We start from the raw sequence: 24737 nt of genomic DNA, 5'->3' as shown, positions 1-24737 counted from the left end.
CTATTCATAGAGCTTATTTTCCTTGATGTATTTGATAACCGATTCTGGAGTTGTGTATTTGATGGAACGGTGCTCCTTAATTGCTGCACGGAGACGAGTCGAGCTGATAGCATTCGAAGCAATCTCGTTCTGAAAATATATGTATACTGACGATAGTATAAGAAAACAGAACAGTCACTTAATTTCCATTTATCTCAAACTCACTCTGATCATGTGAACATTAATGTCTCCTCCCTGCAATCCCAGAATTTCCAAAGTTTTCTCAGGATCTGAACCTGGTCTTGGCTGAACAACCAAACCAATTGAAACCAGCATTTCAACGTCCTCTCTTTTCCAAACTGGGGACCCATCAGCATTGAACTTGTCAAAGGTCTCGACGACGTCGCCTCCAACAAGGAGGTATATTCCGACATCGTCTCCGAAGCGCTCCTAAAATTATTGTTTTCAAGAAAGACAGAAACTTTTAATTTACCTTGACATCATGTTCGTGATGTTTCAGGACGTTGAGTGTTGTTGTCCACTCGGATTTCGAACATTCCCAAGAATCCGCACGAATCCAGTCTGAGTCTTGTGTTGCCGCAACAACCATTGCAAATCTTAATAATTTGTTGATAGTAAATGTAGGTATTGTCAGTTCAACGCCTTTACAGTACAACATGCCAACTTGACGGCACCCATAATTTCAGGTTACACCGAATTTCCTATCAAACTCTCGAGAAATTATAGTTCCATCTCGTCTTCTCATTTATCTCTCCTTTCTTATTTCGTTTTCACTTTTTGTTCTACTCAAAATAGTCAATTTTTCCAAATTCTACTAATTTATTATTTGCTTCAGAGTTTGAACGATTTGTCTACAGTATCCCGGTTGTAGCGAGACCCTAATAGACGTTTGCAAGAGCCGGATACGCGTTAGAAATTAATCAATTACATCTGTGACTTCACTACTCCCTCACCTGTGATCCGAACTGATCAGCGTTTTCTTGCCATATCCATCGCTGACAGGACTCATAATTCCTTCCAAAACATTTATTCCAGCTTTTTGCAAGGAATCCTTTGCATCCTAAATACAACATTGTTCTGAAACTCAAAGACACAATATTACTCACTTCAAGCATACGGAGATGTCCAAATGTTGGAGGATTGAATGAACCAACAGCGAGGATCACGACGTTTCTCATCTGGATTCCTAAAGTTGTTGAAGACATTGAAATATATAACTGAGAATTGAAAAAAAAGTGAGAATGTGAACTATAGCTACAGAGGCAAGGGAATGGAAGCTCCAACATCAATGAGAATAATGTTTTTCGAAATGAAATATTAACTGATAGGAAAAAATCTTAGCTGAACACAACTCTATTTTATTTTATTACAAAATAGCAACTCTTTTTCAGAGATAACACCAATTAATTATTTCCAAACAAGCTTTAATCATCATAATTCTAAAATATGAATGGTCTATTTGTTTAGTTTCGAAACACTTTCCAATGAATCATACATCTGTTCACTTCATTCATTTTCCCTTTTTCCCGTCATTTCTGCCTCATTCACTTGAAGAAACAAATGCGATTTAGCGGTCGTAAAGGAGATTGCTAGGCCACGGCCACCATGTGTAAGCGCGCTCTTCTGATATAACTCATTGCGGAGACGCACGTTTATACACACCGCCCAAAAGTTTTCAGCTTTTCCTGATCCTTGGGATTTTATGTTTTATTCAAATTTTATATCATTAGATAGCTGATTTTTTTCTCTATCGAAAGACACCGGTAGGAAAATATTTTGTGCAAAATATATTATTTTAAAGTCTAAAAACCAAAAATACATGTGTTCGCGTAATTTAATTTCTCTAAATTTCACTATCAGAATTTACTTGTAAACTTTCAGGGTTACAAATATGCTGTCGCGTCCATCTGGAGTTGTCGCGGTGAGTTATTGATTTTTTTACCATTAGAGACGAATTAATGACAATCAAATAAAGAAAAGAAAAAATTGAAAGAATCTAGTCGAATTTCGGATTGAGCAGGCTTAGACTTCGCTAAAAGAGAAAAATGAACAACCAAAACATGTAGGATTTGAAAAAAATGCAGATACGTAAAATGCAAATGACCACATGTAATATGCATCTGTATTAAAAATGTACTCTACCTTATCTTATCTAATAATCGTGATTTGGGCAAACAGAGATAACAATAAAAAAGAGAGATTTAAATTGAAAGATATTATCTAATTGTTTTTCAGAAACGCTTTGCTTCGGCCGCCGCCAAGTCAGCCGGAGTCCAAGAAAGAACCACCGTCCTGGAAAACGGTCTCCGTGTCTCGAGCGTCGAATTGAATGGTTTGTAGATAAAATTAAGGGACTACCTTCACGAAACGCGCAAAATGATCCAAGAAAACTTATTACGATTTGCAGGAGCCACTTCCTCCATCGTATTGGCATTCCGTGCAGGCAGTCGTTATCAACCAGCTAACAAGCAAGGACTCACCCACCTCATCCGCAACAGTGTCGGACGTGATGCTCCAGAATTCCCAGGATTGGCTCTCGTTTGGAATACTGCTCAAAACGGAGGACAATTGGTGAGAAAGCAAATTTTTGGGATTTATAAATGTAAATGCAAGAAAAAGTTTTCAAAGCGAAAGTAAACCTTCTTGCAAAACTCAGCGAAGCAGAAAAGAAATTCATGTGATTATGAAATATCTGTTTAACTCAACCAAGATTATTAAAATCTGCACTGACTCTCTATGAACAATTTTTCGATGCAAAGTGTTCAAAAAATTCACGGCAAAGTTACAAACATTCAATTTTCAGACCGCCGTTTCCAACCGTGACGTTCTCGCCATTGAAGTCAACGTTGTCCGTGATCAATCCGCCGTCGCCCTCTCGCTTCTTGGACAACTCGGAAATAATGCCTTCAAGCCATGGGATGTTGAAGACGTCAAGCACGACACCCTCCCAGCTGACGCCACCTACCTCACCGGAACCACCATTGCATTTGAGCAACTTCACCAAGCTGCCTTCAGAAACGGAGGTCTTGGACTCTCCAACTACAGCGTCAACAACGTCTCTGCTAAGGACTTGTCTGCTTTTGCCGTGAGTTCAAGGAAAAGTGTCTTGAAAGTAACTCAGATGGATTTCAGAAGGAACGACTCGTCGCTGGAGAAGCTGTTCTTGTCGGAGTCAACGTTGATCATGACACTCTCGTCCAAGCCGGAAACTCCCAATTCCCACTTGGTCAAGGACAAGCCGCCAAGGCTGCACCAGCCAAATATTTTGGAGGAGAGATTCGCAAGTAAGTAGTTATTTTGTCCGAAAATAATTATTTATGTTTGCGAGACCCGCAAATTCATTTGCAGGTAGCGAAAGTAGAAAAATGGCACTGTTATGATCTCGGCTACCATAGTCAGTATAATTTTTCTCATACTATGAGTGTGATTTCTAGTGAAATCTTGTTTCTCTAGACGACTGTTTGATAAAAGTAATTTTTCCTCCCAGCTATGCTCAAATTAGCAACTCTTGAGTTTTGTTTGAGACTACTTGTATTCATTAATTTTTCGTTCCAGAGAAGGACGTGGAAACCGATCGTATGTTGCCATCGCCGGAGAGGGATCTTCCATCACTTCTGTCAAGGATGTTGCCGTTCAAGCCGTTGTTGCTCAAATTCTTTTGAGCGCTGCTCAAAAAATCACCTCTGAGGCCATCTCAGTGAATGTCAACTACCAAGATGCCGGACTTGTTGGAGTTCAATTTTCTGCCGATAACTCAAAAATCACCGAAATCTCCAAATCTATTGCCGCTGCTATCAAGAAAGCTAATGCCAACGGACTCGACAGTGCTAAGAGCGCCGCTTCTGTCCAAGTTCTCTCGGAGGCTCAAAATGCTTCCGGAGTCGCTTTGGAGAAGGCCACCCAAGTTCTCGCTGGAGTCGACGCTTCGCCACGTGATATCTCGGATGCCATCAAGGCAGTTACTGCTCAAGACGTCACCCAGGTGAGGATTTTTAATAGGGTTCAGTTCAAAACTACTCCATTCTGCAATTTATAAAAAATTCATGAGAATGAATGTATTGAGGATATCAATTTCACTAATTGATTCTTCTGGATTGGAGTGTAACAATAACACAAACGTTTTTTTTCACAGGCTCTGTCTCGTGTCAATGGAAAACTTTCTCTCGCTGCCTATGGAAGCACCGCCCTTGTTCCGTACCTCGACGAGCTGTGAACGCCCGAACTCAACATTAAAAATCATAAAATTTTAAGTTAAGACTTGTCAAAGAACATTGTTTAATGTTGTTTGTATGCAATTCCTTTTCTTTTTCTCTCTGTCTTTTTACCCCACTTTCCGATTTTAAGAGATACTGTAGAATGTGTTCAGAAATTGGAATTCTGAATGAAAGAATAAGATTAGCTTGTTTTATTGGTCAGGGTTATTGCATATTATTCAGATATTCCAAAACCACCAAAAAGGTTTTTGGTGGTTTCGGAAAAGAATGAAAACCGCGTAAAAAATGACGTCGTGTTGGTCGACGAAATTTCGGAGGATGAGGTCCCATACACACACACGCACACCCTCTTCACATGATGTACCTATTGTTGGCGACGTAGCAAAAACGGAGAGACCCTGCAAAGTAGCAAAAAGCAATGCACAGAAAGTCAAATTATTCAAAACCGAATTTGTCTGCGCTGGCGACCCTTTCTTCAACCTTTCTTTTTTCCTTTCTTCCCCCTTTTTCTCTTTTGAAATCATCAGGGTCCCACTTTTCTTTATTTTCTTATTTTTTTCCTCTTTTTTATACTTCATCAGAGACACAAAGTTTAGTAAGAAAAAGTTTTTCAACCTTTTTTTCTTCTCACTCGAATTCCGTTATTACTTTTTGGTGGGTGTTGGGGTGTCTAGTCGTTGCACGTTCTTCAAAGGCTTCTTGTAACTCAAAAGCACTGACCTGGAAGTGAAATTCAAAATATTTCCGGCGAAATTTTGAAAGTTTGTGTGATCTTTGCATGTAAAGCGAGTTCAAAACCATGGGTGAGCCCTGAAAACCCCTATTACGGGGTCGTTTAGTTTCCATGATCATGTGGTATCAAGAATTTATAAATCGCCGGGAACGAAAGATTATTTTCCCGCACTACTGTACAGAGTTCCCATCTTAGAGAAATACATGGGTTTTTCAATCGTACATAGCCCTAGTTCCAGGACTATTTTAAAAGATGAAAAATTGTGTATTATACTTTATTCCTTACTCAATACATTTTCATCAACATTTTTGTATTGAAAAGCAGGTGTTACCTGACTATATGATTCTGAAATCACCTGCTTTTATCTTGAATATTGAAATTCCGATATAATGTTCTGATGTTGGTGTAATCTATGAAATGTATCAATATAAAAAAACAGAATAGTTTCAACCGGAACTCTACGTCCAAGAACATCAATTCAGCTGTTTCATGTTTTGCAAGCACTTTGCTGAAAATCTCGTCCGCAGTCAGATCTCGATTAGCCTCGATTTCCGGTTTTCTCGTTTTTATGTTTTTTTTGCGCCGTCCTGTGCAACTTCATTGGATTCCCTCTATTTTTTAATTCTGCTAATTATAAAAACTGAGAAAAGACACGTATTTAATTCCAATCAAAAAGATGAAGAGGCTGAGAGAGATGAAGAAAGAGCTGCTAGATTTCCGCTAAATCAAACTGAATCTTCGCTAATTCTCCTTGAATTTACTCTTGTGGTTTATGATGTGAAAGGAATCCGCTCTCCGCCCCAACCACTTCTTTGTCAAATATTCATGATTCTGATGAGAGAGGGAGGAATTCTGTTGGCACTTCCGGTAATCTGATCGTGTTTCTCCGTGTTGGGTGCATGTGTACGTGTTTTTAAATGCAAAGTTTTCTACGATGTCCCTAGAAAGAACTTGTAGTTTTCATCGTAAACTTTGGTTTTTAGTTTTTGCTATTGTTCAGTCAAAAATAAGGCAATTATATTAGAGGAAACTGCAGTGACAACGTTCTAAAAAATTTTCGTAACTTTTTGAGGTAACTTTTACATAAGTTTAAAAAATTATCTCTATATATGCTCATTCGTGATTTCCATATTGTCACATTGCAGATACTTGAGTACATGGCCGTCCCCTAATAAGTCTAGTCAAGTGACAAAAATTTTTCGTGAAAAATCCCACAACTATAACTTCCGTCAAAGTTTGGCTTCGAATGACGCTATGTTGTTTTTTTATTTTTTTAAAAATTTTTTGATTAGAAACGTGTGATTTCTTGAAATGAGTCATTGACTCAAAACTCCTGGTTGAAATGTTTTTTATAAATTGGTTACCACCTTAACTAGATCCTTTCATTAATAGTCCCATATTCTGGACATGTCATGTTTCGCAGTGCTTTTAAAAGTCGTGAAGACTTTACACATCTTTTGAGCCGTCTATGAATTAATGCATAAGGAACAATTGACAAACACTTTTCGACACAAAAGAATCTGACTTGTCTTTGGTCTGAATCCGTATCCCAGAGTCAGACTTTCTTCTCCTCCCCCCATCTCATTGTTCCATCTTTTCTTCTTCTCACTTTTTTGTTGTTTTTAGTCGTTGCATTTTTAGGAAGCAAAAGAAGCATGGTTGCTAAGCACTTCCGTTTCTTTTTCACGCCCTCCGAGACGATGTCGTCACAGGAACTTTTTTGTTGAAAGGCCAAAGAAAAGGATGCGATTCTTCTCAGTTTCTAGTATTTTTCCACTTCTTTTCCCACCCGCACCCGGTTTCCTTTTCGTCTTATTTTGCTTTTTTTCCTTCACTTTTTCTTCTTTTTTCTACTTCTTATGGGTGCCCGGTCCATGATGTCAGTGTCAAAACCTCACGCCCAATTGGCCGTGCTCTTTATCCTTTTCTAAGTAAAGTGGAAGCAAAGAAGGCTCTATTTTTTCTTCGTTTCTGAAGATTTTGTGTTGAAAAAAGTGGTCAGCGACTATGACTATGCCCCAGGCATCCCAACGAACCAACCCAAATCCTTCGTGAGAATGTTTCCGTTTTAAACGAATTCCGCCCTTTTCATTTTCTATTTTCAAACCCCTTTTCAATTTTTCAATGAACCAAACGAAACCAGAGTTTTCTTATTTCCCGTTAGAGCCGCTCTTCAGACAAGTACCGAAAACTGATATCGTCGGCGATTCGCTTCAGTGTCTGTGACGTATTCTGTTTCTGGTTTCTGGGGCTGCTTCTCAAAAAGATCAACACATTGTAGATAGATAGATATATGTATGAATTCCAATTTCCAGCCAATTTCCCCTCATCTCATTTCCCATTCTTTCGTTTTCGGCTTGTTTTGACACCAGATAGGAAGGATGAGCACACACTCGGCTTTTTGTGTTATGCTTTAGTTTCAGAGAGACAGTTCAGATGAGGGAACTATTTTTCTAGATTCTGTGCGGTTTTGAGCAGGTTTTAATTTTGAAGTTCAGCGTTGTTGACCTAAAACGAGTCTGAAAGAGAAGTGGGTGAAAATTACGAAAATGATTTCGGAAAACGTGAAAACACATTTTTCTTAAAGGAACTGTATTAGAAAGAAAAAAACGTAACGATTTAAACAAATGAGTGTGAGACAGCTACACAAAGTGGCTCCGTGGCTTCAATGGATAGAAAATACCGTCTCAATAAGAGATTCATCCACAGTTTTCTAAAGTTTTTATTCACTTTTTATGCCAATAATTCCAGCATACAGCTCACCAGGTCAATACGACCATTCCTTCTAGACTGGGAAAACTCCATAATTGTTGAGCTATTGTCACATTGGTCGTTGTTGGGGTGTAGGGTCCCCCTTCCATAGCGGTCCCATCATCTTTCCCCGTTTTTTGTCGTTTTTCAACTCGACACATAACACATACACTCAGTCACTTGTGCTTCTCCACTACTTCTTTGGAAAATCTTTTGTTCGTCCTTCCTAGGATACTTGAATCACATACACACACACATAGACACAGTCTGAGTGTCTGCAATGGGCCATCTAGGAGCCCTCCCTTTTTTGTGTTTTGCCTTGCCGATCCAAGTTTAAACGAATTGAAAAAAAACGTGTATTACCTCTTCGTGACAATTATTGGCTGGGGACATTTTGTGATCCAATTATTTCTTTTCTATTTTTATGTTCTCCCTCTTTTTCGAAGATATATGCCTTAATTTTGAAAATAATTGAGAACTTCGTGTCGTAAATCTACAGTATTCCGTTGTATACTCATGTTTTATTATTTACGACAGAAAAGTATATGACATGAACCTAAACTCCGCCCATTCTCAACCCGCCTATCGTTCAGATTGAGTAGACCATCTCTCAATTCCCTTTTCTTTTGCATTCTGTTGTCTTCTCATATTTTTTCTTCCAAAATTCCCGTTTCCCCTATTTCATTTCATTTTATTTCGAACCCGTACGCGCACCGAAACGCAATGTGTTCAGTAGCAGAAGCAGAAGCAAATATGAATATATAGGGTGTGGTGGTGTGAGTCGAGTCTAAAACAGGAAATAAAATTGGAAAGTGAGAGGCTGGCACTAGAAAATGAAAGCGAGAAAGAGACTTCTGTTCTCCCATTCCATTGCTCACTTTTCCACCCTCACTCAATCGTAAAAACTTATAAATCTGGCTAATTGAATTGAGGTCATTTCTAGAATTGTGACAACGAGAGAGAGGGGGAGGGAGGCTTGTTGCAATTTCATTTTTCACGGTGTGACTCTGATTCAGAGGTCAATCTGAGCATTTCTTCTTTTAACGTACTCTAAACAATAAAGCTGGTTTTTTTTGAATTCATTATCCTATAGATCACTGGTTGAAACTCTTCACATGTGTTTTTCTACCTATTCATATTGTTTTCTCATATCCAGTCCTATCAAATTTCAGAGATGCTCTCTATTAGACTAAATCAACAAAACATTTCTCTCTTCTTCTTCACCCACCAAATGAAATAAGATGCAAATTGCATAATTCCAGCCGGCTTTTTTCTCTTATTTTGCTTTTTTACTAGGAAATCGAATCAATAGAAATAGGGAGTACCACTTTTGTTAGTCAAGACAAGAAAATAATTACTTCTTTTTTCACATTCTCCTCCCTCGTTCAAAACTAAGTTGCACGCGATGTAGTACATAGCTTAGGCGGACAAACAGTTGAAAACAAAAGCAACAAAAATGAAGTACAAGTGAGAAGCACCAAGTGCACACGTTTTAACTTTTTTGCGGTTTTTCCCACACTTCTTTACGTCATATCGCGGGAGGTGTACGCACCAATCACTAGCACCTAGGAATTCCAAAAAAAGGTTCAAAAATCCCCGACGTGACCACTTTCATTGTTCTTTCTTTTAGAGTTGTTTCCTTCACTAGTCGGATCTTCTTTTACCCAGTCCTCTTTTCTTCTGACATCTTGTTCACACCCGTTGTGATATTCTATTCATGTTAAATCTGCGCTTTTTGTCACATTCTTCCTGTTATTGTTGTGTTCACTTTTCTTCTTCTCCTGTTCCTTTTATCTCAGTTATTTTTTGGGTGCTTTATTTTTGATCTGTCCAGTTTTCAGTTTGTCCAGTTGTATTTCAAAACAATTCTCTTTCTTCAGAAAAGTACCGACGTGACCGAGTCAGTTGCTAACTCAAGACATTGGATACACAATTAATTATCAATTCATTTTGTTCTATGTCCATAAATGAGCGCATTTGAGAGGTGGAACCAAAGATCAGTGATAGAGCAACTGCGACTCATCGCCGGTTGACACACGGGAGTTTTGACTAAAGACAGACCGAATGTGTTGCTGCACCAGATTGCATCGACATCAGATTCATCTCATAAGGTGAGACAAATTCAATTCAGACAATTTGATTTTTCGTCTCTTTGAAAATGGACAATTTGTCGAGTTGAACGAACTCAATTGTATTGCCGTCTTTTGTTGAACACTCCGTTTCTGTTTTTCAGCTATGGAATCGTATCATGTGGACTTATTACGACGGGTTTAGTTTTCACTGTTTTTGCAATTTTCCAAAAGGAATCACAAATCGGAAAAGTATGGCTTGCGGGCCCGACAACAATGGTGGTCGGATTGGTGTTAGCAGGAAAAGTGGTGATTGATTGGGGACCAGCAATGTTACATGCGAGAGAAGGGTCTATAGATTCCAGGTTATTTGATCAGGTAATAACTCGTAACTTATTGTGATTGTAGTTAAATGATATACATTTTCAGTTAAACCAGCCGGCACCAAGTAGATATCCCGAGCCACTACGACCTCAAGCTGTTAGTCAAATGCGAATAGAGCACGAGCCGAAGTGCAATGGATCCGGGTCATCACCAGCTAGTTTTGTAAAGTACAACAATAACAAAATGCAATCACCAATAGGATATCGGCCTCCAATGCAGTTCATACACAGTCCTGTATCAGAAAACGGGATTCCCAGAATGGTTCATACCGGTGGAAGGTTACCGAGGAGTTCTATAGGATGTATACCTCCAAGACAAGGAGAGAGACATTCTCCGGAGCAGTGTTTGATCTACTCACAGTATAATGCTTCGCTGAAACAGCTACCGGTTAGTTTCAGCAGTGAAAATTAACCACTATTCTTGAATTTTAGTACCACGACGACCGGTGTTACGGGTTACCTCGTCATATGAACAATCACAAGAACTCATCGTCACCTCGACGGAGTCCCAGACCATCTATATATAATACGTACTCAAACTACTCTTCAAACCCATCTAATCATTCTGGTCACTCCAATCATTCCGGACATTCTCATTCTGGAGAACAATCCATCGCATTAAGTGATGTGAGTATTCCCTGTCATTGTGGTGTCCATGTTCCTCAACCCCTTCTGTCATCTGTCTAGTGTCAACTCTCCAAACCCCTTTTTTGTCTGTTTTCCCTATTATTTTATATTTTGAAGTGCAATTATTTTTGTCGAAAATGAAACTGTTCAGTTCAGACGTGCGAGTGCACACAATACGGTTCGATGCGAAGATTCACACCGCCAGTTTCGAGTCCATCGGTTGCCGCGGGAAATGATACAACCTACCAGGGAGAGTCATTTGTACTCAACGAACGGAGCTATCTGATATGAAACGGAGATGTTACTGTATTTATCTAGAAAATCATTTCTTAATCCACTTTTATTCTTTTTCAATTTCAAACAATTGTCTGTTTGTCAATCTTTGGGTCAAGCATAAAACACTTTTTTCTTTCAGTACTTGTATATATAGAATGAGAAAAAGTAGAAAAAGAATATAAAAGAACACTTGAAAGAAACGTTTTTTGCTCATTTTCAAGAGTAAAAATAGACAAAAAAGGCAAAGAAAATTGGGGGAGATCGACAGAGAAAATGTCGCAAATCTTGGGAGAAAGCCATGGAATCGTTGTATGAAAGTGTTGAAAAAAGGACAATGGAAATTTGAAAAATTACAATGCTAGGCATGAAACTGTGATGAATGAGAATTACCGTGAGTGAACTAACCCGAATGCCGGGCCTAAGTAGTGGAAGAGTATAGAATGTGAAGGTAGGAATTGACTGTTCGTAGTTTTTGATTTCAATAAACTTCTTAGCTACCATTACATCCTAGAAAATATTAGGTTTAATCATTAAAAATGTCAAAAATTTAATCGAAAAGATGCATTTCCTGAACATAGTCCTTGAATGGATTTTCTTCCTCATCTTCATCTGTCTTGAAACAAGCACAACATCCAAAGAGTAAATTGGCCAAGTGAAGGACCAGAGAAGCTGCAGTGACGGTGAACAGGAAATTGAGATTGTTGTAGACTTCTTCTTTCAAGAACGGCAAACATCCCTGAAAAATAGTTGAGTATGTTTTCGTTCTTTGTTGGCTGAAGATTTCTTATTCAAGGAGAAAGCTAAAATGACGTTTAAGAAAGAATTTGCAGAAGTGAAAATGCGCTTACTCTGTAGAAGATGTTGTTGGGACTATCACTCAAAGCGCACCCTTTTCGTTGATGAGTACTCTTACAGCAGGAATCTGGCACATACTGAACACGTTGCATCACTGTCTGAACTCGACAATTGTTACTTCATTCATTATTTTTTTTGACAGAAAATACCTTAGCATATGGAAGATAATGGTCTTCGACTTCAGGTTTTGGCCAGTCATTGAAAGCGTTTGATCCACAGCATTTTGCATCTTTTTGTAGGAAATTGACGGCTTTAGCAATGTTGAGGTCAGAGTTGTAGTTATTGAGAATGTCGTTTGGTAAAGATATTTCCAGTTCTTGCATGTACGTTGTGTGGTATGAGAAGGTGAAGTAGATAAGACATCCTTCCAGAATCATAGAGACGATGAGCATCAAGAGGTACTAAACTGAAAATTTATATCGGTCTTCAAGACTGTAAACTCACGAAGACAAGCACACATCGGTTGCTGACTGCTGAATGAACCAAAAATCCGATGACTACATTTGAAATTCCACAAACTACTGCCATGTAGATGGATTGAATGTAGAAATCACTTCGTATGAGAGGGATGAGATCACCACGGAAGAAGTAGAGCCATATGGACAAAGCAAGGAATAGAATTCCAACAATCTGAAAACAAATATATAGAATTTGTAAGATGTCAGTATTCTCTAAAATGGATATGTTTATTACGAGCTGAAATTAGGGAAACTGTTTTTTTGATGAGGTCAATTTTACTGATGATGTTTTGAACAAGTTTAAGACAAAACATTAAACGGTTTTTACTCTTTTTTTCCTTTTTAAAGACCCGTTCATTAATTTATTTGAACTGCTTTTTACGCTAAATCTTTATTCAAGCATTTCCTCTGTTGGCTACCCCGTCTTATTGTTTCCCATATGAATCATATTCCTCATTGCTCACTTCCTTGTTACATGTATTTCCTCTCCAAAAACTTAATAAAAAACTAACCACAAGAAGGTATGAAACAAACAATTGGCACTTTGAGCAGCATCCTGTACAACTTTTTGATCGACGGTTACGAGGCGGATGTCCACGGTGCTGAGGCACCGGACGCATTGGACTCACGTACTTTAAATACTGTTCCATTTTTAATCAATTTAAAAAATAGTAGAACGGGAGAAAGAAGTACAGTCGTATGATGGTGATATCAAAATTGGGGGGAGAATGTAAAAATGATGCTTGATGGAGAAATGTTTTTTTTTGCGGGGGAAGAGAAAATAGTAGGAAAGGGAAAGAGGTAAGAAAGTTGGGCAGACAAGAAAGAACGGTTCTTCTAAAACATTTGCAAAAAACATGAGAGATAGAATCATCGGTCAAGGCTAAAATTATTGTAACAAAAGGAAAAACTTGGAAGTCGGAAGTTTTTTTTCTTTTCAAAGCCGTTTTCTAAAAGTTTGGAGGAAAAGTTCGGAGAAAAGTCGAAAGAGAAGAAAAAGGGTAACGGTAAGAAATGGAATGTTGAAAGAATGAGTCATAAATCTTGTGCAAGGCAGCATGTCACGTAGCGGGTGGGCAATGACTGTTGTTGGGAATCAGAAAAAGGTCGAGTAAATGCTAACACTGGTAAGAAATAAGCAACATTGATGCATACTGATAGCACTTAAGCAATACTTAGTGAAGATTTGATTTTGCAAGAAAGGAGTCGAACGCGATTTGTTGAAACGAAATACTATCCTATACTTTTGAAACTGAAATCAAAAATGTTCACTGTCTCATTCACTTTAACAAATTATTTGTTTTGATATCAAAGTCCGAGATTTTTAATTTATATTTTACTACAATATGATGTATGCATATCTCAAAATGAACAAAGATGAAAGTGACGACACTCAACCTAAATTTGCATGCTCGGACATAGACACGAAGGATAAAGAAGCTAATAACTATATGCCACAGATTGAGTAATGTCGTCGTTCGGACGTGCGGTCATGAATATTTGAGAAAGTCATGCGATCATTGTCACTGACCGTTTATAATGACAGAGACGAACAACAGAAAGACGAGGCTATGTGCCACGCGATTTGCATCAGTGGTCATGCTAATTGGGATGAAAACGTCGGGTGACATTACTAGCCTTAATATCACGCCTACTGTTTTCATGAAGCTCAAAAAATGGGGTTTTCTTCCAATAGAAATAGTGAATAAGAACAAAAGAAAAGGAAGCAGAGAAGATACTTGAAAGTTTAGTGGGTCCTAACAATAGAAAACAGCAGACAAGAAATTGGTTGCAAACGAGAGTTGCACCTTTGGGAACCTGAATCTCTGATCACCTAGCTTCTTTTTAGAAAATGAGCAGAATCTTATTTAGAAGAAACTACTATGACCAGATAATACGTGAAAATTCAAACAACAGAGAGTCTTTCTGATTTTAAATCTGATACTAATTCTTTGGATCAAAGTCAGAAATTTCATAGTTTTGACTAGCCAGTCTGTTGTCTTCAGACATTTTCTGTATCCTGGTATATTTTTAGTATCCTCTTCTTTTTTTCTTCTGCCTGCGCAACTACTTTTATAAAACTCAATATTGAGAATTAAGGTGGATTGTGAGGAAAAAAAGATTCTTTCTCCGCGTGTTTACTTGTTCCAGATACTGGCTGAAAGCGGGTGGAAAATCGAATGAGGCTGTTGCAAAATGACACGAAAGTTGTTTTACTCAAGAAAAAAAAAGAATATGAGACGAAGTATTTCCCGATCCTCCTCTTTCTCTTTTTCTTCTTTTTCCCGGTTTCCAGGAGAGTTGGGTGTGTCGCCTCCGCCTTTTCCTCTTGTTGCCGGTTTAGAACAAAACAAATTATAAATTCGGACATTTAGTTTGGTTGGTAGGAGTACGCGACAGAAGGCCAACGCTCACTCAATTGGTTTGGAAGGGGTATTAGAGACTGACGGGAAACGGGAACGAAAAGATTCCTTTTTCATTCATGTGTCAATTTGAGGAGCCTCTGACCGCTAGCAGTTGGGTTGAGATGACAAAGAAGAAAGAGAAGATTTCCTTATTTTGTTCTAATTAATCCGCTTTCTCGAATATCGGATTTTGTAGTCTTTGGAGACAGAGATTGGCTAGTTCTCACGTTCCGCTTATTCATAAAGGGCTAGTGACAAAATATAGAAGGTTTTGAAGAAAACGAATACTGAGAAAAAGAGAATACGGTAGCGATGACTCAAATAACATATCATTAATCAGTAACCATAAGAAACCATAAGAATATCAGAATTCTGAAAATAGCCAAATAGAAGCCAGACAGAGTTCTGTGAATTCATCAGTCTGAATAAGCCCAATATAGATGTGATACTCAAGAATATACCACAACAACCATTTTGAAAAATCTGTTCAGAACTAATTTTTTAAATTAGAAAACAACACAAAAATGTCAATGAATGTTGAAGATCACAAAAAAAAATCAAAATCGAATTTCAAAAATTGGTACCCATTGTTTTGTGTTTCTTGAAATTCAAGTACAAGCACACACAAAAAATTGAGTTTTAACAAAAGCGAAATGGTTGTTATTTTTGAGCTCAGAAAATGACTGCCGTTCTAGGAGATTCTAGATTTGCTTCTTTGAGCTTCTAGATCTGAAAAATAGTCTCAAAGAATTCCTCTATTATTCTTCGACCTGATGCAAAATTCAGTTTTACACTAGTCATCAACAATGTGTCATTCTATTTTTAATGTGAAATTTGAGAAAAATATGGACTGCATAAAATTCTATTCATCTCATAACAATGACGAATTCCGTCAAAACTGAAACCTATCACACGAATAAAAACAAATTCGGATTGATTGATTTCGGGAGAAAGGAAATTGGTAGGAAGAATAGGTCCAAACAGAGAAAAAATTGATGATGTCTGAACAGAGAACGATGGCCAATGAAGAGGCGGTGTGGAAGGACCTGGTTTAATTGAATGAAGCTACGGAAACCACGAGGCAACCAAAAAAACGACACAAAAAGAAGAGGAATGGGACTTAAGATGAACAAAAAAACACGCCAGTTTGGTAATATTAACTGAGATCAAACTGCACCAGAGAGCACATTTCCAGAAGCTATTTTGTAGTCATTCAGAAGCAAAAGCGCCGGAAAAGTGAAAACAGGATGAGACGATGAGGTCATACTTGGAAGATATCCATAAACTAAGAACAAGAATAAGAAAAGGAAAAAGAAAAGAAAACATGTATACTCTGAATGAAAAAAGAAAAAAGGGTGTCAAGTGAAAAAGCAGAAGCGAAAGAGAAGAAGAAAAGAGTTGCACATAACACGATTTTTGATTTGCATATATATTCTGGGTTGACGCTTTTGCCCCCGACCCATGAAGAACATCATGTTGCTCTTGGGAGGAGCTGTGCTGTTTCTCGCGTGCTCATGCGCACAACAGCTTGTCTCTTCTTAATCAGTGTCAATTGTTCCGGTCCGGCTTACCCTCTCTTCAAAAGAAAGCGGTTCAGGGTTATATATGGGTTATAAATCTTGCGGGAATGCTTAGCACATAAGAGATTTGAAAGGAATGTAATAATATCAATTGAGAAGAAGGAAGTTAAGTATTGTGATGTAAATTTTCAGATGTAAACCAAAAAACGTATTTTCATTTAGAAGGAAAATGATTTAGCAGAAATAAGAATATGGCGTTCGGAAAACCGGTGATGAATATAACTAAAATCTCAAATAGTCAAAACCGCCTACGAGTAGTGAAACTTTTTCCCACTAGGGCAGATGGTATTACATTCATCACACCTTTTTTTAAAACAACAGATGGAAAAATCTGTAAAATGCACACCTGCTCGGGTAGCGATGTTTCTGCTCTACTCACGTCAAAAAACTACTGAAAAGTGGAACGGATGGAATATCTCAAGCAGAGATTAACAAGCATCATGAGATATAGTGAGTTAGGGAGCGAAGAAAAAAACGAGGAAAACGAAAGTCGGATTGTCACGAGTTGCATAGAAACATGGCCAGATTGCGAAAACTTACTTCCGATTTGATTTCAACAAAAAATGAGGGTATGACGTTAAAATGTTTTGGTTCAAAAACCGAACACTGTTTGCAAGTTTGGGAAATTATAGGGAGATCATTATCACATTATAACTGATGTTGTTGTGACCAGCCGACATTTGATATCAGTGTTGAATTATGCGAGACCTTCGTGTCTCCGTTCTCTACTTTCTTGATTGATAGTTGTGCGGAGAAGAGGGGAGTGATTGATTATAGCAGTAGGAGGGGAACGTCTGAGGAAATGAATATTTTCTCAGGAAGATAAGAGAGAAGGTCTATGTATAGCTATTCCGAGTATTATGTGACAGAGATTATTAGGTATTGGAGTCGATATTCTTATGAGTGAGCCTCGTGAGAAAATGAAGAAGTAAGAGTGCAGTCAGAAAGAACACAAAATATTCTGTGGTCATAGATGACTGACTTCTTATGTACACCTTTTATATACCGTAAAGTATAATGGAATCGAATTCGGTAATGTAATTTGAAACGAAACGGCAAGACGGTTCTAAAATAAACAATTCGATGAGAAGACACGGAATGAAATCAAAATCGGAAATCGGAATCACTAAAATTTGAGTTTTGAGAATCGTGTGGTTTCATATGTTTAGATATGAAATAATCTAATAAGATATACAAACGGAAAAGAGATGCTTATTGAATGATGAGTGGAAGAACGGCCAGCGAGAAGCCAACTCCCGGTCGGTATCATTTGACTAGCAAACAAAACAAACACTGAATTGGGTGGGCAGGCTAGTCACGGGGACCAAGTGAAGACAAAAACGGAGGGAGATAGTTTCGGAGAATTTGAAAATGAAATAAACAAAAAAGTTAACGAGCTTGACTTCCGACGTGTTTTCTATCTCTTAAAATAAAGAAAAAAAGTGGTAAAAAGGGACGCGGAAGAAAGATAAAAGGAATTGAAATTTCTCAAAAAGCTTGTTCTCTGAAATTCAAAAGATTCTAGACAGAATCAAAGTTGATTTGTCTTTGTCACATCCGGAAAGCTAATCTTGAAAAGAAAAAACAACAGATAAAAATAAGGATTTTGTCGCATTTCAGTTTTTTTTGAATTCGGGAAGTAAACTTTTTAAATATCTTGTTTTAAATTTGGAATACAATTTTTTTCGATTTTGGAAGCCATCAAAAACAATAAAAATCGCATTTTATCAACTTCCGTTTGAATTTAAAAAAATCAGAAATAACAAATTATTAAACACAAACACGTGGATTTTTCCTTTAAATAATAATGGAGACGTTCTTGCAGAGTTTTACGGAATTTGATTTTGCGAGCGCTCATGTCCATCATCCATCTTCTTCAAGTCAGTTTTTATACTATTCAAGTAAATGGAAAACATCTTCTAGTTTCATTAAGTGGTACCATCTGCTATGATTTCATCACTGGATTTTTAATCTTTTAGTGCTGAAAGAAACTGATTTACATTTAAAATATCTTTATTATACAAGACTCAGTAAGAGCGATTGAGAAAACCCGTTTCAACACGGTGAAATGGTACAAAGGAATTTATGAAAAATGCAATTTTAATTTAGAAAAAAACGTTTCAGAAGTTGGCAAGCCAATGGTTCATAATAACTGTATGAGACTGGAATCTTCTTAGAAGAAGATGAGGGAATGACTAGAACAAAATGGACTGACGGGGGAGGGCTTTGGCAACATTGGTATCGTTCAATAAGAGGTTTTTATTATAGACCACTCGGGTTTTAGTATTCATGTTTGTTAGGATAAACTATTATCAAAGTATACGACTATTTTTGAACGGGAGGAAAATTACCGTGTATTTTGTGATGTTTGAAAAGACAGAAATGGAAAAGTTAGTACATATTGACTAGTTGGAACTAGGGAGTTACCCGTCTCTGGAAAACTGAGTTGAACAATTAAGGGTAGTGTGAACCTGAACAGGAATTGAAACAAGAAGAACATGAAAATGAGTCAGTTTAAATAAGTAATGACTGTCTCATCTGATCCATAGTTGCCATGTCCAATGCTTTGATGTCGCGAGCCGTATCCGTTTGGAATAGTCCACGAAGATCAGAAGCGGATGGTCGGTTTCGTGGATTGAGACATCTTTTGGCGGCATCCTGTAGCACGGCGGTTGATGGTAGCTTGTCACTGAAAACAGATTATTAGTTTCAGAACATTCTCCAACTCTGAAAAACTCACAATTCTTCCAATCCAGATGTTGGAATTTGCTTTTGTGCTTGAAATGGTACTCCTAAACTGCACATTTCAGCAAGACAGGTTCCAAATTGCCAAATGTCTCCCTTCGCTTCATATTTCTTCCCCAATGCAACTTCAGGTGGCTGGAGACTTTGATCAACGACGACCTCATCTGCATTTCTTGCAGCATTCCCGAAATCTCCCAGTTTTACCATTTGGTCACACAACATATCCAGTGGATCAGTGTAATCACGGAGGAGATAAACACTGATTGTAGTAACTCTGGTGTGGACAATACCAGACCGATGGAGATGCTCCAACGCGGAGGATATCTGTTCGGCGAATTGAGTGAAACGGATGGAGACACGACCATAGTGATGAGAGAATTCAGCTGCTTGGTGAGTTTGAGTCTCTGGAGTTTTTCTATCTTTACTAGAAAAACTGTCGTAGCCAGATGATGGGTTTGGTGATTCATTGTAACTTCTAAGTGGCAAATCATTGTTTTCAATTGGTCTCCCACTAGTGGAAGCTTCTGGAGTTCCAATTACATGACGGCGAAGCACCGAACCAACAGAGATGATATAGTTGTGAAGAGATCCACCACGACATAATTCCATGAGAATTCCAACAATTTGATATGGATTGTTCTCCCATCTAGACAAAACAACTCCTTCAGAACTAACACAATTTTGATGCACTGGAAGAATCTTTAGGAACTCAAGCTCTTTCCGCATGGCTGTTATCGTTTGTTCAGCTGAAAATAAACAATTCAGGAGAGAATTTAAAAAATCTAATTAACTTACAGTAGTCTTTTGCAATTTTTAATGAATAACAGTGTCCTCTAACAACGTCCATTGCTGTTGTCATTGTCCAGTATTGACTTCCCACAGGCTCCTGTAGAGGACGGACTCGGAAGTCTTGAAGTGGAAAGGCAGTGAAGTTATCAAAAAATTCGTATGGAGCGATTGGTGGCAACGTGCACAGAGATGGAGATTCGCTATGACTGGATGATGAGGAGTCCTTTAAAAATTAATCATTTCGGATCAGGCACTTGTAAAATTTTTGGTTAGAGAAGTAGTCACTCTTATAGAAAAAACAGGAGTACGCTTTATACCTCGAATACTTCATCACTCATATCAGTCTCGCTACGGAAATCCATTATCGTGGCATAAGTATGATCATTCCGCGACAACTCAACAGTGCTTCTCGGGATCCGTGGTTCTCGAGGCTCACGTCGGAAAGGATTCTGTGGTTGGTAGTATGGATAGAGTTCGTTCTGCAAAGAAGTTGAAGATAGAAAAAGTTAGAATTAGAAGGGTTATTACTTGACACATTGCTCTTCTTGTTCCACTATGAAGGTTATATCCATAAGTTCGTTGTGCGAGCTGAAAAGGAGAGAAGGGTTGGAAGAGAAAGAATAGTGAAAAATGTAGAAGAAGCCGTTGTGTTAATGATTATGAACTCACCGCAGCTTCAATATTCCGATTGATATTTTCTACTGGTTCGAGTCGGAAATTCAGCGGTCTGACACCAATCACTGTTTTGGAGGCATCTGTAGCATCAACATATGCATACACCATCCGTTCTCCAGTTCCATAGCTCTCATCGTCTATTTTTTTTGTATTCTTTCTCTTCTTGTGCACAACGAACAATACCGACAAAGCCAAGCTTAACAGAACGATAACCAAAAGTAGTCCAAGACCAACTGATGTTGGGATATCTTTTGCTAGGAGAAACGACATATAAGCAGGTTGGTTCATTGGGAAAATCTGAAAAGGTTAAATAGTGATTTCAAAACCTTATCGAGTCATAACTTACCTTGATTTTTTTAACCTCACTAGTTCTTTGTTTAGTATCAAAAGCAGAAACTTCTACTTCATAGTTACATTCTGCGTCAGGGACGTAGAATACAACTTTGCGATGAGTATATGTAACATCTCTTCGAATCGGTTCGTATTTTTCACATTTTTCATTGTTTGCCGTGATGAGAGGATGCACAAAAAACATGAAATGAGACATGGACATCATCGGGATGGTCTGGTTTTTGAACCCGTCTAAAAATATTTTGAATAAAAAAATCAGAATTGATTTCAGGAATAAGTACCTGAAAAGTACGACCATTCGATGACCAGTCCACATCCGTTGGTTGATGATAGGTTCCAGTGAGGTGTTAGCGACATGACAGGCGGTGGTGCTGTAATTAAGTCCATATTCATTCCCTACTTCTAAAAACGTATTTCGCAATTCCCAAATACAAGAAAACAACTCTAAGTTTGCAAACATTAAGTCCCTCTATGTCTCCCCCTGGCCTTCACAAAATAACGTATTGGATGTTCGTAAGATAAATGTGCAAAGACATTTGGCTCATTCATCCAAGATTTTCCCTACTGATACCACTACTGAGATGCGTTCAGTTGTGCGTAAAACGTCCAAAAATCCCATGAAAAATGTAGCTTTTGCATGTTTCACTTACCACACATGGTCATGTCGTTAACCATGTCACTGCAAGCCGGAACTTGGAATTTAGTGGTTGCCAGAGCACTTGATGGACGATTTGAGTCCGTGGCTGGGACCAGACGCATCGTGTACGTTTGGTTGAAATCGAGTTTCTTGATGATGATTTCTCGAGTGCGATCCTAGAAAATGAATTTTTGTTTGAAAACATTAATATAGAAATGATGAATCTACCAAATGGAAATCCACATGTTTATATTCTGCACTCAATGCATTTTTGTACATCATTTGAAGGGAGCAAGTTGGTACATGGACACTTCCGTCTCGGTCAAATGCTAAACGCGCTGCTGCTTTATCGTCATTCCAAATAACAGATTTCAGTTTCATATCGACAGAAGTGTTAGCCAAGATATGGTTGATATTATACCATCTGGATAACACAAGCCCTCCGACTGATCCATTGTCATCGAATGTAGAAACTCTCAAACGGACTTCCAGTCCAGAAGATGTCTCGATGGGAGTGTTGAACGTGAAATTACAGCTTGATGAGTAGCACTGAAAAAAGACCATCTCAATAGACCCCTTCTATTTTTCCCAGTGTTGTATCAGTACATAAAACTAGCTGACAACTCTATCGTTTACCCTCTTTCTCACCCTACGACCTTTTAATCCTTGAGTAGAGAATATCTAAAATATGCATACTACAACTACTATGTAATACTTTTTGCTTTGTGACCACCCGTGCTCGCTACATCAAAAAAGACAAACGAGTGTCATCTAAAAGATGACAACCCGCTTATTTCACCCCCGGTGATGGTCCTTCCTTCTCCGGTCAAACTCATAAGCCTCCATCATGATGATGAGTTAGAAAGGGAAGAGATTACTCAATTCAGGGGGCACTTTCACACGCTCGTCTCAACATTCATTTACCATTTCTTGGCAAGCCCTTTCCGTGAGAGCGAATCTGCCGGAATTCTGGGATTGTACGACTTTCAAGTGGTTTCGGGTTCTTTGTGAAGAAGTACGAGATACTACTTTTTGAATTTTCATCTTCAAAAAAAAAGATGCACCTTACATATGTAGTACAAAATCAGGCAAAAGCCACTTGAATTTATTTGGGGTACCCGTTTCTCGAAAGAAGGAAAAGCAGCCTGTCCGCTTCAGTTGTCGCACACGTCCCTTCATAACTCGCAGAAAGCTACTAACTTATGCAAAGCTGGCTCAAGATGGCGTGGAAATCACTAATTTGACGAGCGGCGCCCACTTTGAAGTGTCCCAGCTTGTCAAAACACAAAATATGGAAAATGAAGAAACCGCTTGTGGAAAGAACACCTTATCTGCAGAATAGCCACCTAACCTTCGCTTAATAAATTGCCTTTGTTCTATCCCTCAGCGTTGAGAGGTAACGGTTGACATAATGACAAGTTGCCTCAAATTGTAGGTGACAGAAAATGGGAATTCAATTTTTCAAACTTCTTATTTCAACTTACCCAATCCTGGTATACAATATATGTATCTTCATCGTCTGCATCTCTGGCAACAATTTCGACAAAATGGATATGGTCTGTTTCAGGAACTCCATCGTCCAGTACTAGCAATACTGTTCCAGTGAGCACACGCTTATTGATGGTAGTAGAACTGTTTTTGGTCATGTAGGGAAAATTGTCAAGGCAAAGAATACTGACATCTTTCACGATGCTTTCACGTGTTGGTTTGTCTGAAATTCCTTGGGTTTCAATTCTAATCAATTGCATTGTTATCCAGTGGTTTCAACCCTTCACTTATTAATTCTGCCCTCTTCCCATCAAAACGTTTTCCCCGAAAAACTTCTTATCAAAAATAACATTTCTAAAAGGTAGGTAACGACTTCACACCCGTCACTCATAAATTAAATTTCATCTCGTCACGCAACATTTCCCATCAATCATTGTATCTTCGGTTTCTCGCCCCCCTTTTTTGCATTTACCGCCAAAAATTTTGTGACAGTGCGGAACACTTTTTGATGAGTGAGTTCTAGTCGAATTAGGCTGGCTTACTGATTGACCTTGTACTACGTCAGATGAAAAAAGAAGAATTAGAAAATGGATGTTGGAAAAGAGAACAATTTGAACAATTGAACAAGTTGACAAAAATCGAAGTTCAAATTTGAAAACAACTTTAGTTTGGACTAATTTTATTCATCAATTATCTCGATACCAGACCCTTGTCTTACCTTCAGCGTTCAATGAAATTTGTTGATAAGCAGATTGTCCAAAGCGAAACGCAGGCAGGTTCAATTCAGTGTATTCGGGGCTGTTGCATCCCAATTTGCACTGTAAAATGGAACACGTTTTCTCTCTTCACTAATATCGACAATTCATGTTCAGTTTAGTTAATTAGCTGGTGTTTTAGCGAGAAGGCCAGATAATCAGAAAAAAGACAGGAACCAGATGCTAACTAAATTGAACATGAAAAACATCATCATCACTACCACTAACCAGCGAGAACTCGGTTTTGTTGAAGACGTCGATTTCGCGGTACACAGAATCGGTGTTGGTGACTAGCTCTCTTATCTCTCCAAACTGCAAAACAATATGTTAACCTCAGCTTGAGAAAATCCCGTGTGGAATTCGGTATACAATTTTAATCCCCAATCCCGAGGAATTGGAATCAGTGACCCGGATTGATGCGTTTCATTGTAATAATACTATATCTAAGCAATTGTATTATGGAAAAGGGTACATGTGTTCGTTTTTTTGAAGAGCCTGTTTGACGAGTGTTCTCATATAAATTATGCAGACATGTGGCGGACCAGGCTGTGAGAAATCGGATTACCTGAGTGATACATCGCTTTTGACATGGTCCCAGAAACGGGAACAATGGTGCGATGGCAAGGGAAAATGTAGATGTCAGATGGAGAGTGAGAAGAGTTGTAAGCAGGTCGTGTAGCTTCATTTTGACATTGGAAGGCGAGTTGGTGGCTGAAATTTCAGAATTGAAGAAGTACTCGAGAGAATAAAAATCTATAAGATGTAAGAAGTATAAAAAATAAAAAAAAGTGTTGAGAAGGACAAAATAGTTGGTTTATTTGAAGGGCGATAGCATCTGAACAACAGATGTTTTCAAAATTCTGTAGGGTTCTAAAAGAATTTTTATTTTTGGGGAACATTTTTCGTATAGATGAAGACCAAGACTGTTTGTGCGGAGCAGTGACCC

General features: G+C 38.3%; 5 protein-coding genes across 5 annotated transcripts; 2 read left to right on the top strand and 3 right to left on the bottom strand.

The window, feature by feature from the left end:
• Positions 1–1205, bottom strand: GCK72_023253 (uncharacterized protein; the record flags this gene model as incomplete). Its single annotated transcript, XM_003106765.2, has 5 exons — positions 1–129; positions 205–429; positions 473–596; positions 954–1060; positions 1107–1205. 5 exons carry the CDS (start codon positions 1203–1205, stop codon positions 1–3), a joined length of 684 nt encoding a protein of 227 aa, XP_003106813.2.
• Positions 1206–1891: 686 nt separating this feature from the next.
• GCK72_023252 (uncharacterized protein) lies at positions 1892–4213 on the top strand (the record flags this gene model as incomplete). Its single annotated transcript, XM_003106616.2, has 7 exons — positions 1892–1921; positions 2236–2332; positions 2408–2571; positions 2804–3085; positions 3133–3284; positions 3556–3982; positions 4133–4213. 7 exons carry the CDS (start codon positions 1892–1894, stop codon positions 4211–4213), a joined length of 1233 nt encoding a protein of 410 aa, XP_003106664.2.
• A 5549-nt stretch (positions 4214–9762) lies between these two features.
• Positions 9763–11068, top strand: GCK72_023251 (uncharacterized protein; the record flags this gene model as incomplete). The annotated part of the gene is made up of 5 exons (XM_003106739.2): positions 9763–9809; positions 9932–10145; positions 10197–10538; positions 10583–10777; positions 10934–11068. The coding sequence occupies 5 exons, from the start codon at positions 9763–9765 to the stop codon at positions 11066–11068; spliced, it is 933 nt and encodes a 310-aa protein (XP_003106787.2).
• Positions 11069–11600: 532 nt separating this feature from the next.
• Positions 11601–12986, bottom strand: GCK72_023250 (uncharacterized protein; the record flags this gene model as incomplete). Its single annotated transcript, XM_003106746.2, has 5 exons — positions 11601–11789; positions 11902–12006; positions 12058–12309; positions 12353–12538; positions 12879–12986. 5 exons carry the CDS (start codon positions 12984–12986, stop codon positions 11601–11603), a joined length of 840 nt encoding a protein of 279 aa, XP_003106794.2.
• Positions 12987–18865: 5879 nt separating this feature from the next.
• Positions 18866–24476, bottom strand: GCK72_023249 (uncharacterized protein; the record flags this gene model as incomplete). The annotated part of the gene is made up of 14 exons (XM_003106569.2): positions 18866–19040; positions 19092–19842; positions 19892–20108; positions 20203–20364; positions 20414–20473; positions 20555–20857; positions 20907–21142; positions 21193–21282; positions 21562–21724; positions 21777–22097; positions 23033–23259; positions 23755–23854; positions 24020–24103; positions 24357–24476. 14 exons carry the CDS (start codon positions 24474–24476, stop codon positions 18866–18868), a joined length of 3009 nt encoding a protein of 1002 aa, XP_003106617.2.
• Positions 24477–24737: the final 261 nt, after the last annotated feature.

The sequence above is a fragment of the Caenorhabditis remanei genome, chromosome X (genome assembly GCF_010183535.1).
Source record: "Caenorhabditis remanei strain PX506 chromosome X, whole genome shotgun sequence".
In the NCBI taxonomy this organism is placed as follows: domain Eukaryota; kingdom Metazoa; phylum Nematoda; class Chromadorea; order Rhabditida; family Rhabditidae; genus Caenorhabditis; species Caenorhabditis remanei.
This window is presented reverse-complemented; position numbering and strand designations above follow the sequence as displayed.